The sequence below is a fragment of the Epinephelus moara genome, chromosome 13 (assembly GCF_006386435.1).
Source record: "Epinephelus moara isolate mb chromosome 13, YSFRI_EMoa_1.0, whole genome shotgun sequence".
Classification (NCBI taxonomy): Eukaryota; Metazoa; Chordata; class Actinopteri; order Perciformes; family Serranidae; genus Epinephelus; species Epinephelus moara.
In genome coordinates, this window is record NC_065518.1 from 12,190,973 (window position 1) to 12,203,862 (window position 12,890).

At 46.1% G+C, this 12,890-nt stretch overlaps 1 protein-coding gene across 11 annotated transcripts in view; it reads right to left on the bottom strand.

Moving 5' to 3' along the window:
* nrxn1a (neurexin 1a) overlaps positions 1–10,156 on the bottom strand; it is an 82,711-nt gene extending 72,555 nt beyond the window's left edge. For 4 of the 11 annotated variants that reach the window (XM_050060003.1, XM_050060002.1, XM_050059997.1 and 1 more), the window contains exons 1-4: positions 9,829–10,156; positions 7,241–8,690; positions 1,644–1,661; positions 889–918 (exon numbers count right to left, since the gene is read on the bottom strand). In XM_050060003.1, coding sequence (XP_049915960.1) covers positions 889–918; positions 1,644–1,661; positions 7,241–7,973 — 781 coding nt within the window. In that variant the 5' untranslated portion in view covers positions 7,974–8,690; positions 9,829–10,156. The remainder of the gene's footprint in view (positions 1–888; positions 919–1,643; positions 1,662–7,240; positions 8,691–9,828) is intronic. The other 7 variants (XM_050060001.1, XM_050059996.1, XM_050059994.1 and 4 more) reach the window with 4 other exon arrangements.
* Between the last annotated feature and the right edge of the window lie 2,734 nt (positions 10,157–12,890).

The window sequence follows — 12,890 nt, forward strand, 5'->3', positions numbered from 1 at the left end:
CTCAGGGGGGGGTTAAGGTAACAGCATTGCTTTGATAAACTCGAACATCTGTTCAGAATCACATGTGCTCGCCGACGTATGAGCAGCAGCCCATGTGAGGAGCAGTGACGGCAGAGCGGGACATGCTAGAAGCGGATAAAAAAGCCATGGATAAATGTGGAGTGTTCCTGTGAAAACTGCCACAGTAGTCGATGCAAACCGTGATGTAAAAGCACGCATGCATACATATGTATAGATCATGCACGCGCACTCACTCGACGCTCCCATCCCCTCTCAATCACACTCTTACACACAGATGAGAGAAAATGAAATGAGGTGGAAGAGTAAAGACCAATTCAAACCATCCACGGAGGCAGTCGGTCAGTCGGCTCCATTTCCGTGACCTGGAGCCCTGCCAAGTCTAACCCAGCCAAGCGCCGTCAAGCCGCAGCCGTCTTAACCCTCCCATTACCCACTCCCACATCAGCAGCCATGATTATACTTTATATCCCAGCAGAAGTTGCTCTCAGGCTCATCTTTCGAGAATCAAACCCAAAAAATTATCTTTACGGCCATATTTCATTTATTATTACGTAATTGCTCCACTGCAAATGCCCATTTCAGTTTAAATTAAAAGTGAAATTCTTGATGAGACCAAATGGGACCGTTTTAAAATGTAGAAATCTCAATTACAGGGGAGATAAAATAAAAAAAAAACTGACCTTAGTTCAGTGCCTAGAGAGACAACTTCCTCCCGCGCCACGTGGCGGTGAAGTGAGGGAGGGATACAGGGAGTTGTGAGTGTGGGGGTGAGGAGGTGGGGGGGGGTGATGGTATAGCAGAGGNGGGGGGGGGGGGGGTGATGGTATAGCAGAGGACAACAGGAAGTGAGGAAAGAGGAGGCCATACCTTGGTCGCCAATCATCAGGTGTGCCAGACCTTAAAGGAAGACAAGAGCACAGTCAGCACAGCAAAGGATCATGGGGCGTGAAGTGTGTGTGTGCATGTATGTGTCTTTGTGATACAGGAGTTTGTCAATGACATGCTGCTGAAGGCTAACGTTCCCTGTGTAAAAGTGTGTGTGTGTGTGTGTGTGTGTGTGTGTACGAGTCCTCTAAATTATTCAAAATGTCTAAAAGAAAAACTCGCTTTGAAGACACTTACTCATCCTAGGCTGCGATCCTACGCACAAACAGGTACGCAACACAGACGTCTGCACACCCGCCATGAGCTGGGTCGTATACAGTGCAGTACTTGTGTGTGCCTATGGTATGTCTCTGTAACCTTGAGGCAAGAGCCACTTCAGATGATTGCACATGGGATGTGGAACTTACCAGATGTCAGCAACCAACCCCTACATACCCACACAGACCAACACACATTAACGCTGGCTACCTCGAACTGTATTTCCACAATAGAAGATGACCCAAAAAGAAAAATGTGAACGACACAGCTAACGTAATATATATATAACTGGGAGAGAGTGGCGGAGAATGGCAAACATAAGAAGACAGAGTGGGTTTAAGAGTAAATTTAAGATCATGGAAAAGAGGGAATCAGATAGAGAAGATGTTTGAGTAAAGAGCAGGAAGGTAAACTTAAATACAGACAGACATAGAGGGAACTGAGGGATAGACTGATAGATAGATAGAAGTGCGACCTACCTGGGGTGTAGCTGTGCTCTGGAAAGGTGTCGCGGCCGGGCGAGGAAAGAGAGAGACAGACATTCATTAACATGCATGCTAAGCCCTTGGGTTACCATGGCTACTTACTGTACATGCACACCCGTCCAGGGTTACCGTGGTAACACACATGCAAAGTCCACGCAAACGTCACAATGGATACCATGCTGCACTGGTAGCCAAAACTGAGGTTTGTCTACAGATATAAATATACGCTCACAGCCGCATTTAAATAAATTAAAGAAGGAAAGAAAAAGCACAATCTCTCTGTATGACTCCACATGTGTACAAATACACTTACATAAGGGCACACACACATACCCACCCACACTTGTAGATACAGAGGGTGGAGGGGGGGGGGGGGTTGTGGGCGAACATATACTTTCCTACCTGTATGATTTGGATTCAAGAGCCGTTTACCCCAGAACTTACCTTGCAGCCGCTTCCTCTCCCCAGAGCCCCCCGACAGATAGCATGCAACACACACACACACACACTCTCGCAACCTCTCCCTCACTCTCCGTCTTTCCATACATACGGACACGCTAACATTGAATGTGGCGGTAATAATGACGTGAAATAGCAGGAGAATATAAAATATGTAGGGATGGATTAGCAGTGCAGGAAGACGAGAGGCATGCATGGTTCAATACTGGGACAGAGTGTGTGTGTTTGTGTGTGTGTGTGTTTTGTGTGTGTGTGTTGTGAGATGTGAGCTCATCTGAGTGTTTCCTCTGCCCTTGTGCTAGTAGCATGGCAGAAACAGGTGGAGCCATTAGCATGCTAACAGCAATTTGCCCTCAAGGACAATGCAAGCCAGGCCAGGCCTAACAAGCCAGGTTCACTCTGCCTTCACTGGAGGGCAGAATGGCTTCGACAGTAATTACATTTATGCATGGCCCTGCTCAAACTCTCCTCACGATATCTCAAATGCTTATTTATTTTCTCCAGACTTGACACATTGTTGTGCTTTGGAACAAAACCCTTTCCTCTCACTGCTATGGAAGACGTAAAAAAAATGCTCACAGTATATAATAATACTATATTACTATATTGCAAATGTTTCTAAGCTGGTCACAAATCTGCAAAAATATGCGTGTGAATAAAAGTGGATCATTAGAGAGCCTTGAAGATTTCATGTAATTGTGAACGTGTACGGAAACCAGCAGTGCCACATTCAAATTACTTATTTCTGGCTTCAAACACGGTCCTAAGGATCCTTCTTTTTCCTCTAGCAGAGCATACTCATTCTGTATTAAAGATTCATAACAGACTCTTTTTTCTCCCTAATTTTCGGAGGGTTATAATTTCATCTCAAAGCTTTATTGTGCAGCCTCGGTGAGGTCGCTGGGTTCAAAATAGCACAATAATTCCAAGGTACCGTATATAAGAGATAAACCTTTACACCGACTCTGCCTGACTCTTGCGAAACAACTACACAGCCTGGACTCATGGATAGATGATCCCCATTTCCAAAGAGACAGCCATGCTTCCACTGTATACGATCAACATTTTACAAAACCTGAGATGCTGTTAACATAATATTTTTTTCTTCATTCAAGGAGGGATTTCGACCTAAGCTTTTATTCCCTGCTCCCTTCGCCATCCACTTAATTTCTCTCAGACACAACCTTTGAATTCTCTTCTCCAGAGGGCACCTGAACTGAGATTTCTTTTGACATACTATAAGCTGGTATGAGTTACTCGCTGGTAGTGATATTGATGCATGGATATTAGCTCATCCTGCAGATCCTGTGGTCACTGTGCCGGCATATTGTCGGACAGAAATGAACAGCAGTACATGGGGCCAGATTTAAAAAAACATCCACAAAGAATACATCATCTGCTCAATTCCCCTTTCAGACCTCTCTGTATCTCTGAACTATTTCCAGAGAGTGAGCTCCGCGATTCAGAGAGGTCTGAGATAAGAACCAGGCATCGGAAAATACTCCTAAGATGTTGTTGCACTCTGTTGTCCGTGGTTTATGTTTTTGTTAACTGGCCCCATTTGCTGCTGTTTATTTCTGTCTGAAAAGCTGCCGGTTCACCGGAATAGCTTGAATCACTTTCCCGAGCTAATGTCCATGAATTAGCGTAATATCACCACCAGTGAGTAACTGAAGAAAAGACATAAAAGTAACCCTTTATAACCAGCCATTAAGCTTCTCTCAATTTCCACCATCATCTAACCATCATAAACCCTGCAGCGATTTCTACCTTAAGTCTTAAATGTGAATCTGAGGCACCAATGCGGAATTAAAGCAGAATGTATTCTGGAAATGCTACATGATTTCACATAATAGCGAATAACTACAACCAAACCCAGTACTGCTCCAGCAGACCTCCTAACTGGAACCATCTTATGAGACTACTATTACTAACACCGGCCACTACTGCCAAGAGAAAAGGGATTTTAGCGCTCGTTCCACACAGCAACACTTGGCATCACTCACAACTGAAATGTGAGTCCATCTCTAGGAATATAAAACAGCCCCTTAAAAGGTTTAAGTAGCCTCTTGTTGAGCGACAAAGTGCCGGTCCAAAGCAGGTATTGTATCTAGTGAGAGCCTTTATGTAAAATGTCTGCACCTCCCATTTAGCCTGTAGAGCTACACTGCTGTTAGGTGGTGATGTGACTAATGGTGGTGCTGAAGCACTGCGAGAATGTGTTTCCCCATGTGTCTGTATGCCACACGTGTTTGTGCAGGTTTATGTCTGTCTGTGTCTCCCAGTGTGCCCTAACCAGCAGTGAAAAACAGCAGACTGGATTAGGCTGGCTCGGATCACACGTAATACTTAATGCAGCACCGAGTTTCTGCAGAGAGCTGATTGTAGTGTCACCTGTCACTTCCTGAATGTATAGACACCCCACAGGCAGAGGGCTGCGAATAACGATTGTTTTCATAATCAATTAATCTGTCAATAATTGTGATTTATCAATTACTTATTCAGTCTGTAAAATGCCAAGATAAAGTGTGACAAATGCCTGGTACTATTTCCCAGCAGGGCCGTCCATAAAGGGGGAAAAAGGGGGAAAGCTTTCAGGGGCCCAGCTGCCAGGAGGGCCCAGCAATAATCATGTTCACCTTTAATATAAGCAAAGTAAAGCAGGTTTGGGGAGGGCCTGTTCACTGGACCTTTTCAGGGGCCCAGCCATTTCTGTGCACATGGTGAGGTCGTCAAATCGCTGTTTTGTCTGACCAACTGTCCAAAAACCAAAGTGATTTAATTTACAATAATACAAAAAAAGAGAAAAGCCACAACTCCTCATATTTTAGAAGCTGAAACGAGAATGTTTGGCATTTTTGCTTTTTGAGAAACTTAAATGTGAAGCTGCAACTAACTGTTATTTTCATAATCTGCAGACTTACTTGATTAATCGTTTAATCTATTGTCGAAATTGCAATGTGACCAAGTGCATTATCAAAATCGCAGGAGCTGCACGTTTTTGATTAAGGTAAATGTGTCACAAATACCATTATAATTAAAGTATAGTGGTGCTACGGAGATGCCCCAGCCTAAAAATCATAGTCCAGATGTAGGGGAACATGCTTTAAAATCACATCATCATTATTTTTTTGATTTTTTCCCCACTGAAATCCTGATTCATGTCATAATATCTGTCAAAATAATAGCATTATGATTTGTTTGGCATGTCTTGCAGCCTTTATTCAGATCATCTGTGTTGTTTAGCAGTCCAAATTTAATAAAACAAAAACAATTAACTTTTGTATATGATGAAGAAAAGCATCAGATTCACACATTTGAGAAGCTGGTACTAGCAGGTAATCAATTATATTTTTCTCTTGAGCAACTTATCGATTACTCGTTGCAGCTCCACTTAAATCATTAATTTCTCTGCCAACTGACGGACCTAGTGAGCACCAGCTACCCTCCCCACCTGCTCGGAAAATTAAGACCACTGGTCATTATCGCCTTAAGGATGCCTGCTTTACATAAACATACACACACACACTCAACCACCACAAACATGTAAATACAGTAGATCTGTGTGGCAGACGTGACGCCCGAAGTCACTACGAGCTGAGGCAGCTGCGAGGAGTCTGGAGGAATGGGGGGTTGGGGAAGAAGGGCGGAAGAGCAAGGACGGAGGAACACTCCTGGCATGAGGTCTCCCTATTAGTCCTGTCTCCATGGTAACCTAGGCCATCCCACTGCCCACTAAATGCTAGGGTGTGATATGGTGGGTGGCTAAAGGGAGGTGTGATGCTGACAGTGGTGCTGGGTGGGGTGTGAGGTCAGGTCGGTGACAAACGGAGGCATGGCGAGGCCACTTTGCCGTTTTTGGCAGATGCATTTGTGTCATTAAAATATCAATCACTGAGGCAAGGCTGAGAGGTATCCGTGGCATCGTAAAGACACACACACACACACAAAAAAGCCCGCACAGGAGTTGAGAGCGCTATTGATTAAGAATGCAGATTTGCTCTTGAATGAACTGAAGCAAATCTGGCGACACACACAACTGAGCAGAGGGAAATGAAAGCATTTGCAGTACTGGCCATAACAAGGTAGCCGAGTTCATTAAGCAGCTGTTTCGTTTTTGTAATGGCCATCATTACAGTGCCCTGTATATTGGCACTTATTGACCAAAGGCTTGTTTGACAGTATTAAGGGAGGCTGCTCTCGTGGAGTCCAGATATTAAATCATTTGAGAAACAGCATTTTTCTTTTGCCTCTTGCACATAAAAGTTTTATTTTTATATCGGGCTGTTTATTGTCACAGTTCTTCATGTTTATAAAGTACCACTGACAGGACACTATTTCCTCCTTTATAATGCATACGAACACATACGACACACAAACACACACACAAACAGAGCATCTTAACAGGCGGCAAGCTGCTCAAATTAATGGCAGGCGAGAGATTGTACACACTTCATTTCAACAACCGATGTATTGTACCAGTGAAGGCCATCTAGAATCAATGCAAATCCATTAACACAGGCAGCCAGGTGTCAGCCATGTAACAACCACTGATTTCCAGCCTCTTAGCCTAGTTCCAATTAAACTCTCTCAACACGAGCCAACAGCCACATCCATACTGGATCTATATGGTGATTGTGTTTTGCCAAACACACCAACCGAGCCCATCAAGGCTGTAACACTTCCAGCCAGGTAACGCTTTCAGGAATTCGTCTCAAGTCTTCTCGGTCTGACTGCAGCTCAGAACAGCTGTTCTCAGCTCTCAGCTCCGGCTTCACTAAACTGACTGCACTTCTTGGGAGGGGGCTCAGCTCTGACTTCTGGAGGTACATACTAAATTAGGAGTCATTGGCAGCCATAAAAAAAAATCAATATCAAACATAATCAGTATGCACGTCTTGCACTGTTTGTGAAGGCTGCTGGTCCATACAGCTGCCTCCCAACTGAAGGCAGCTGTGAAGGTGTGAATGAAAAATAGATGTCTACACTGGAGGACCTGGAGTTTGGAGTCAGAGGTAATTTGGAGAACTGGATCCACAACAGTAACTGTGTGTGCATGTGTGTATTCAGGTGTGTGTGTGTATGTAAAGGATGAGATGTATATGATGGGTCAGCATGGTTCTGGGCCTTACCTTCGCTGCAGTCGTTGCCTTGGTAACCGGTGTCGGAGCAGTCGCAGACGGCCTGGTCGTTGACCACGCTGCACACCCCTCCGTTCTGGCACTGGTGATCCGGCCCACAGCCGGCTGTTACTGTGACGCCCTCTGAGCTGTCCAACGTCGCCAGTGAGCCGTTGATGCTCACCGCCGTGATCCAGCCACGGAAGGCGGGGTGTTCCCGTACTGAAGGGGACGTGAGGCGTAGGGGCGAGGAGTGGAGCTCTGGCGTCACCCCGCCCATGTAGGTGTGGCTGAATACTGTCATGTCTCTTCTCTTGCTCTTAACTTCCGCCCATCCTTCCAGTCGCCCGTCCACCTCCAATGAGGTGTTCCTCCAGTCCCGCTTGACACGCACTGCGTGCCAGCGCCCGTCACTCACCGCCACACCTGATTGCAGCTCTGCTGGCTCAGCGCAGAAGATGGAGAAGCGCAGGCGGAGGTGGCCGTGGAGAAGCAGCAGCTCAAGGAAGTCGCAGAAGCCCTCGTCGTCCAGGTAGAGCAGCAGGCCCTCCTGGCTGTGAGTCCGCAGGCTGAAGCTCAGCACACTTTCGCAGCAGGCGTTCCACACTGGGAACCGCCCCCACTGGCTGGACACACCTCCAAACTCCAGGACCTCCCCTTGGGCCTGGCCCCCCACGCTGCAAAGGCACAGCCCCAGGAAGAGCAGGGGGGCTGCCGCCCAAACACACACCGCCATCACACTCATACACACACTCGCGCTCACACTCACACACACACACGGGAGGAGATAGAGGCTAGAGCTGGGGTGTTCCCTCTAGCCTACCGCTCATGGTGACAACTGTAGGGCCCTTCGTAGTACACTTTCTATGTGTCTCAGGTGCGCCCTGCTCTCTTGGCAGTGCTCTTTATACGTCAAGGCCCCTACACGACACAGCTCCAGTAGGGGAGGGGGTCAAACAGCAGCTCCCTCCGTCCTCTCAGCACGCTTGGGGAATCTTCTCTCGCCTTGGCCTGGTCTTTGTGTCTTCTCTTGATATGCTCAATGTCCTCTCGCCATTCAGTCTTTCATTCTTCACTCCTGACATATGAGATTCCAGGTGTGTGTATTTGTGTGTACATCTGTGTGAGTGTTAGATAAGTGACGAATAGGATGTGAACTCCATCTTTGTGCCCTAGATAGGGCCTTATCCCCCATGAAGGCAACTCCCCACGGAGTATGAGTGTGTGTGTGGGTGTGTGGCTCACACATTGGTAATGGAGAGAAATGACACCGTCATAGCAGAATTTTCTCTCTCCCTCCTCCCTGTCTTAGTAGGGCAAGACTTAAAGTGTGTGTGGGCAAATATGTGTGTGTTAGTGTGTGTGTTTGTGTGTGTGTGTGTGTAGCCTATATGTGTGTGTGAGTGTGTGTGAGTGAGGTATGTGTGTCTTTCACTGCCACGTCATCACTCTCTCCAGCGACCTACAGAGAGAACAGAGACGGCACAATCAACCAGGGTCACACACACACATAAACACACAAACTCTCTTTCTCTCTCTCTCTCTCTCTCACACACACACACACACACACACACACACACACACACACACACACACACACAGCATACACAAGCCGAGCCCGCTATTATTCTCAAATTACTCCCTCTCATGCATTTTCAGCACACACACACACACACATTGTCACATTACACATTTAACAGGCCAAAATCTGTTTATGAAGACACTGAACATACACAGTAATATCTAGATTTTTATTTCCACATAGCCCACAACACTAGTGACACTGTGGGCACGCGCACACGTACATACACACACTTAAACAGCACCTCCTTAGTAAGGCTCCCATCATGCCGCAGGAGATTTTTATAAGGTGGCATACCTGCGACTGCCTTAACGTCACAAAGCATATTTTTTTTGTAACCACTTCTGAGACTTATTAACAGTAATATGACGTCAATAAACTAAAAACTAGATTATTTTAGTTTATTATTGTATAGGCTATGGATTAATAACGGTTGGTGGTGGCCACCTCGCGCCACCGTCAAGGATTCTGTTAGCTACATCACAAAGAGCGGGAGCAGCACCGCGCGCGCTGCGGCGGATGACTCAAACCGCCTCGCTTTATCGAATTAACGGCTCCGGAGCTCCATTTCTACCATTCACACACTACTGAAAACGCACACACACACATACACACAACCAAACACGCGCACACACATACACAGTAAGCGTCACATAGTTTCTTCTGAGCGCATCTTTGAAAGGCGACATCACAGTTATTGATAGACGGGGTGAATGAATGCGGTTGAATTATCGATTCTCGATTTGCGGCCATACCTCCTCTCCATTTTCCCCCCTGCTATTCCGCTACTTGACTACACAGCTACACCGGGGGTTCAGCCTCACCATCACCTGCGCCCTGGCACTTACCTAACGCTTACCGGTAACACGGTAATTACTTTCTTCTTTTTTTTTTACTGTGTTAATTGGCACCAAAAGCTGCAGCGGTGCCGTGCCAGCCTCGCCCCGGTAAATAAAAAACAACCCAGCAGCGGTTCCCCCTCAATGCAGGCACACACACAGAGTAGAAACAGACCTACCTCACGCGCATCCTGTGGTTCCGTGGCAACAGTGCGGCGCGCGACTCATCGATTTCCCTTCCCCATTTGAGGAGAACCTCAAAGCCGGGAGAGAGGGGAGAGCACCCGCGCGCCTGGCGGTAGAAAGAGCCGGTCTACCGGACAGGGACAGAATTATCACAGGCTCGCCTCCAGGCGACAAGGTGCTATTGCTCTCCCCCTTTTTTGCGCGCGCGCTCTCCCTCTCTCGCGCTCCTTCCTTCTCTCTGTCTGACTCAATGTCTCTCTCTCTCTTCTCTCTCTCCGTCCTCTTGAGGAGGAAAAGGTGCAGTCTGATGCTCTCCGCGAGACTCGGCAGAGGGAAAGTCACGTGGTCGCGCGAGAGAGAAAGTGTGTGTGTGTGTATATGTGTGAGGTAGAGGGGATGGGCGGGGCCGCGCGCTGCTGCAGCACCTTGGACAGCGCGCACTCACCGCCCGCACGAAACAGAAACGCAATTACCGGAGGCAGAAAATAAGGCGAGAACCGGGGTAGATCCGAGTGATTAAATCCGCGAGTGACAGTGACGACGGCCTTTACCTCTCTCGTGCTCACAGGCGCGAGTGTGAGGAAGTCAGCGATTCAGTGAAGTGTTTTTTAAAGGGGGGGAGAGAGAGGACGAAATGAAAAGGAAACAGAGAAAGGCCGTCTCAATTTACAAATCTGTCTCAATCTGTTTCTCTCTGACACACACATACAGAACACACACTTAATTCACATGGACACACACACACACACACACACACACACACACGGGTCTGGATGGAAGAATGCACTTCATGGCCAAATGTATTTGGACACTGTGCTACTTCTCATGGCTTGTCCAGGGGTACAGTGGTAGCTGATGAGGAGGGTTTACAATATGTGACAGGGTCAGGTGTGCAGCAGTGATGTGTGTAGCAAGGTCAGATGTACAGTTGTAGTGTTAAGTATTATAATTACACAAAATCTGTTTCAGTTGTTGTTACCTGACACACTAAAGCGGGATTTATACTTGTGCGGCAGATGGCCGACGCCGTTGTGAGCATTCATACCTGTGCGGTGGTGTGTCTGTGTCACTCTGCAGTCACACCTCCAAAACACTAGTCAGCAGCATGTCTTTCTTTGAAGTGCTGTGAAGTTTAATCAGTTAAAAACACACATTAAACACACATTAAACATGGCTTAATAGAGACAATGTTAAACACAAGTACACAAATCAGCTTCACTATAACTCGCAGCATTCACAGACAAACACTTGTCTTTATCTGGACACATTTTCCCCACAAATACAACATGCTAACGTTATTAGCACAAGCCTATGGCATTTCACATTGTATAAATTAGCCTAGGTGCTAGCGGATTTCTCTCTACTGATATGAAGCCAGGGACAACAGCAACATTTAACAACGGTAACGGTACACAATTCGGCTCCATTACAACTCACAAGGTTCACTGACAAAAAATTGTCTTAAGCCCTATTTGGACGGGATTAGTTTATAGGTACGTGGGGTAAAGTAATAATTACCAGAGATTTTAGTCCCGTCCAAATGGGCCATGTCAGTAATCATTACCGCACGATGTCAGTAAAGATTACCGCGACTTTTACCTTCTGTAAAAGGGTCCCAGACAATTACCTCAGGTAATACTAATCCCGTGCAAATAGACCAGCAGTAAATATGTGTGTAGATATTTCATCATATCCTGTTTACAAGTGGTTTTTCATGAATTTTCAAGCATGGAGGCTCTTGAAGAAGCACTCAGTTTTGCAATTCACAGTCAGACAAGTCCATGTGAAACCTCAGGTACTATGGGCCTATGACGAACACGATTCAAGTGTGTTTGAGTGTGGTACGCACAGGAAGCAACGTCAAACGCACATGACGACAGGAGGGGACGGCGGTGTGTGAATGGATTTACCCCTCCCACTTGTGGTAGTTTTACTGATATTTCTTATCCTGTGCGAATTGGCCATGAATATTACCGACGTCCTGTGGTAAAATGACATTACCCCACGTGCCCATGTAACACTAATCCCGTCCGAATAGTGCTTTATACTAAACACGTTTTCCAAACAAATACAACATGCTAACGTTATTAGCACAAGCCTATGGCATTTTACATTGTATAAATTAGCCTAGCAGCGAGCGGAGATTTCCTCTGCTCATATGAAGCCAGGATAAATCACACACAAGACTTAAAATGCTATTTTTGTGGAAGCTTTATTGTCTTCACAATTTATTGTTTCTTATCTGTGAAATTAAAGTAAATAAAAGCTTTGTTTCCACTGAGGGAAATGGTTTCAGCTTACAGAAATAGACAGGAGGTCTGCATTGCCGCGATGTGTAGTTACATTTCTTGGGAGGTGCACGTCAGGCTACAGCGTAGGATCTACATCGACGCAGAGCCTACGCTGTAGGTGGGCATCAATTCTACGCAGAAGTATACATGCCGCCTTTGGCCTCTGTACTCAATATGTGGAACGTTTGATACTCAGTTTGTGTACCCCTACATTCACCCCACATATAAAGAGGTGTCTCCCCCTTGCTGTTGTGTTCCATGGCAGCAGTAAGTGACGTTGCTGTCATAGTAATTTCTGTGTTTTAGCACTGTTAAGCTAGGTTTATAAGTTCATTTTATGATAACATTATCTTGTGTCACTTAATTTGTGTAGGGGCTTGAGTTTGTATGGTTGTGTTTGACGGAGGATTTTTGTTTTTGCTACTTGCTGTCAGAAATAGAGATCGCCTTGGTCTGGGCCTCTTTATATAAACACAAAGCAGACATCACTAGAGTCCACCGGTTACATATAGTCAGATGGGTTGATTACCAAAGAGGAAGTGGTTATACTCTTTCACACACTCACTGGCCACTTTATTAGGTACACCTTGCTAGTACCAGGTTGGGCCCCTTTTGCCTTAAGAACTGCCTTAAGTCTTGGTGTCATAGATTCAACAAGGTGTGTCAGAGATCTTGCTCCATATTGACATGATGACATCACACACTTGCTGCAGATTTGTCGGCTGCACATCCATGATGTGAATGTGATGATTTGAGCTTTGTGA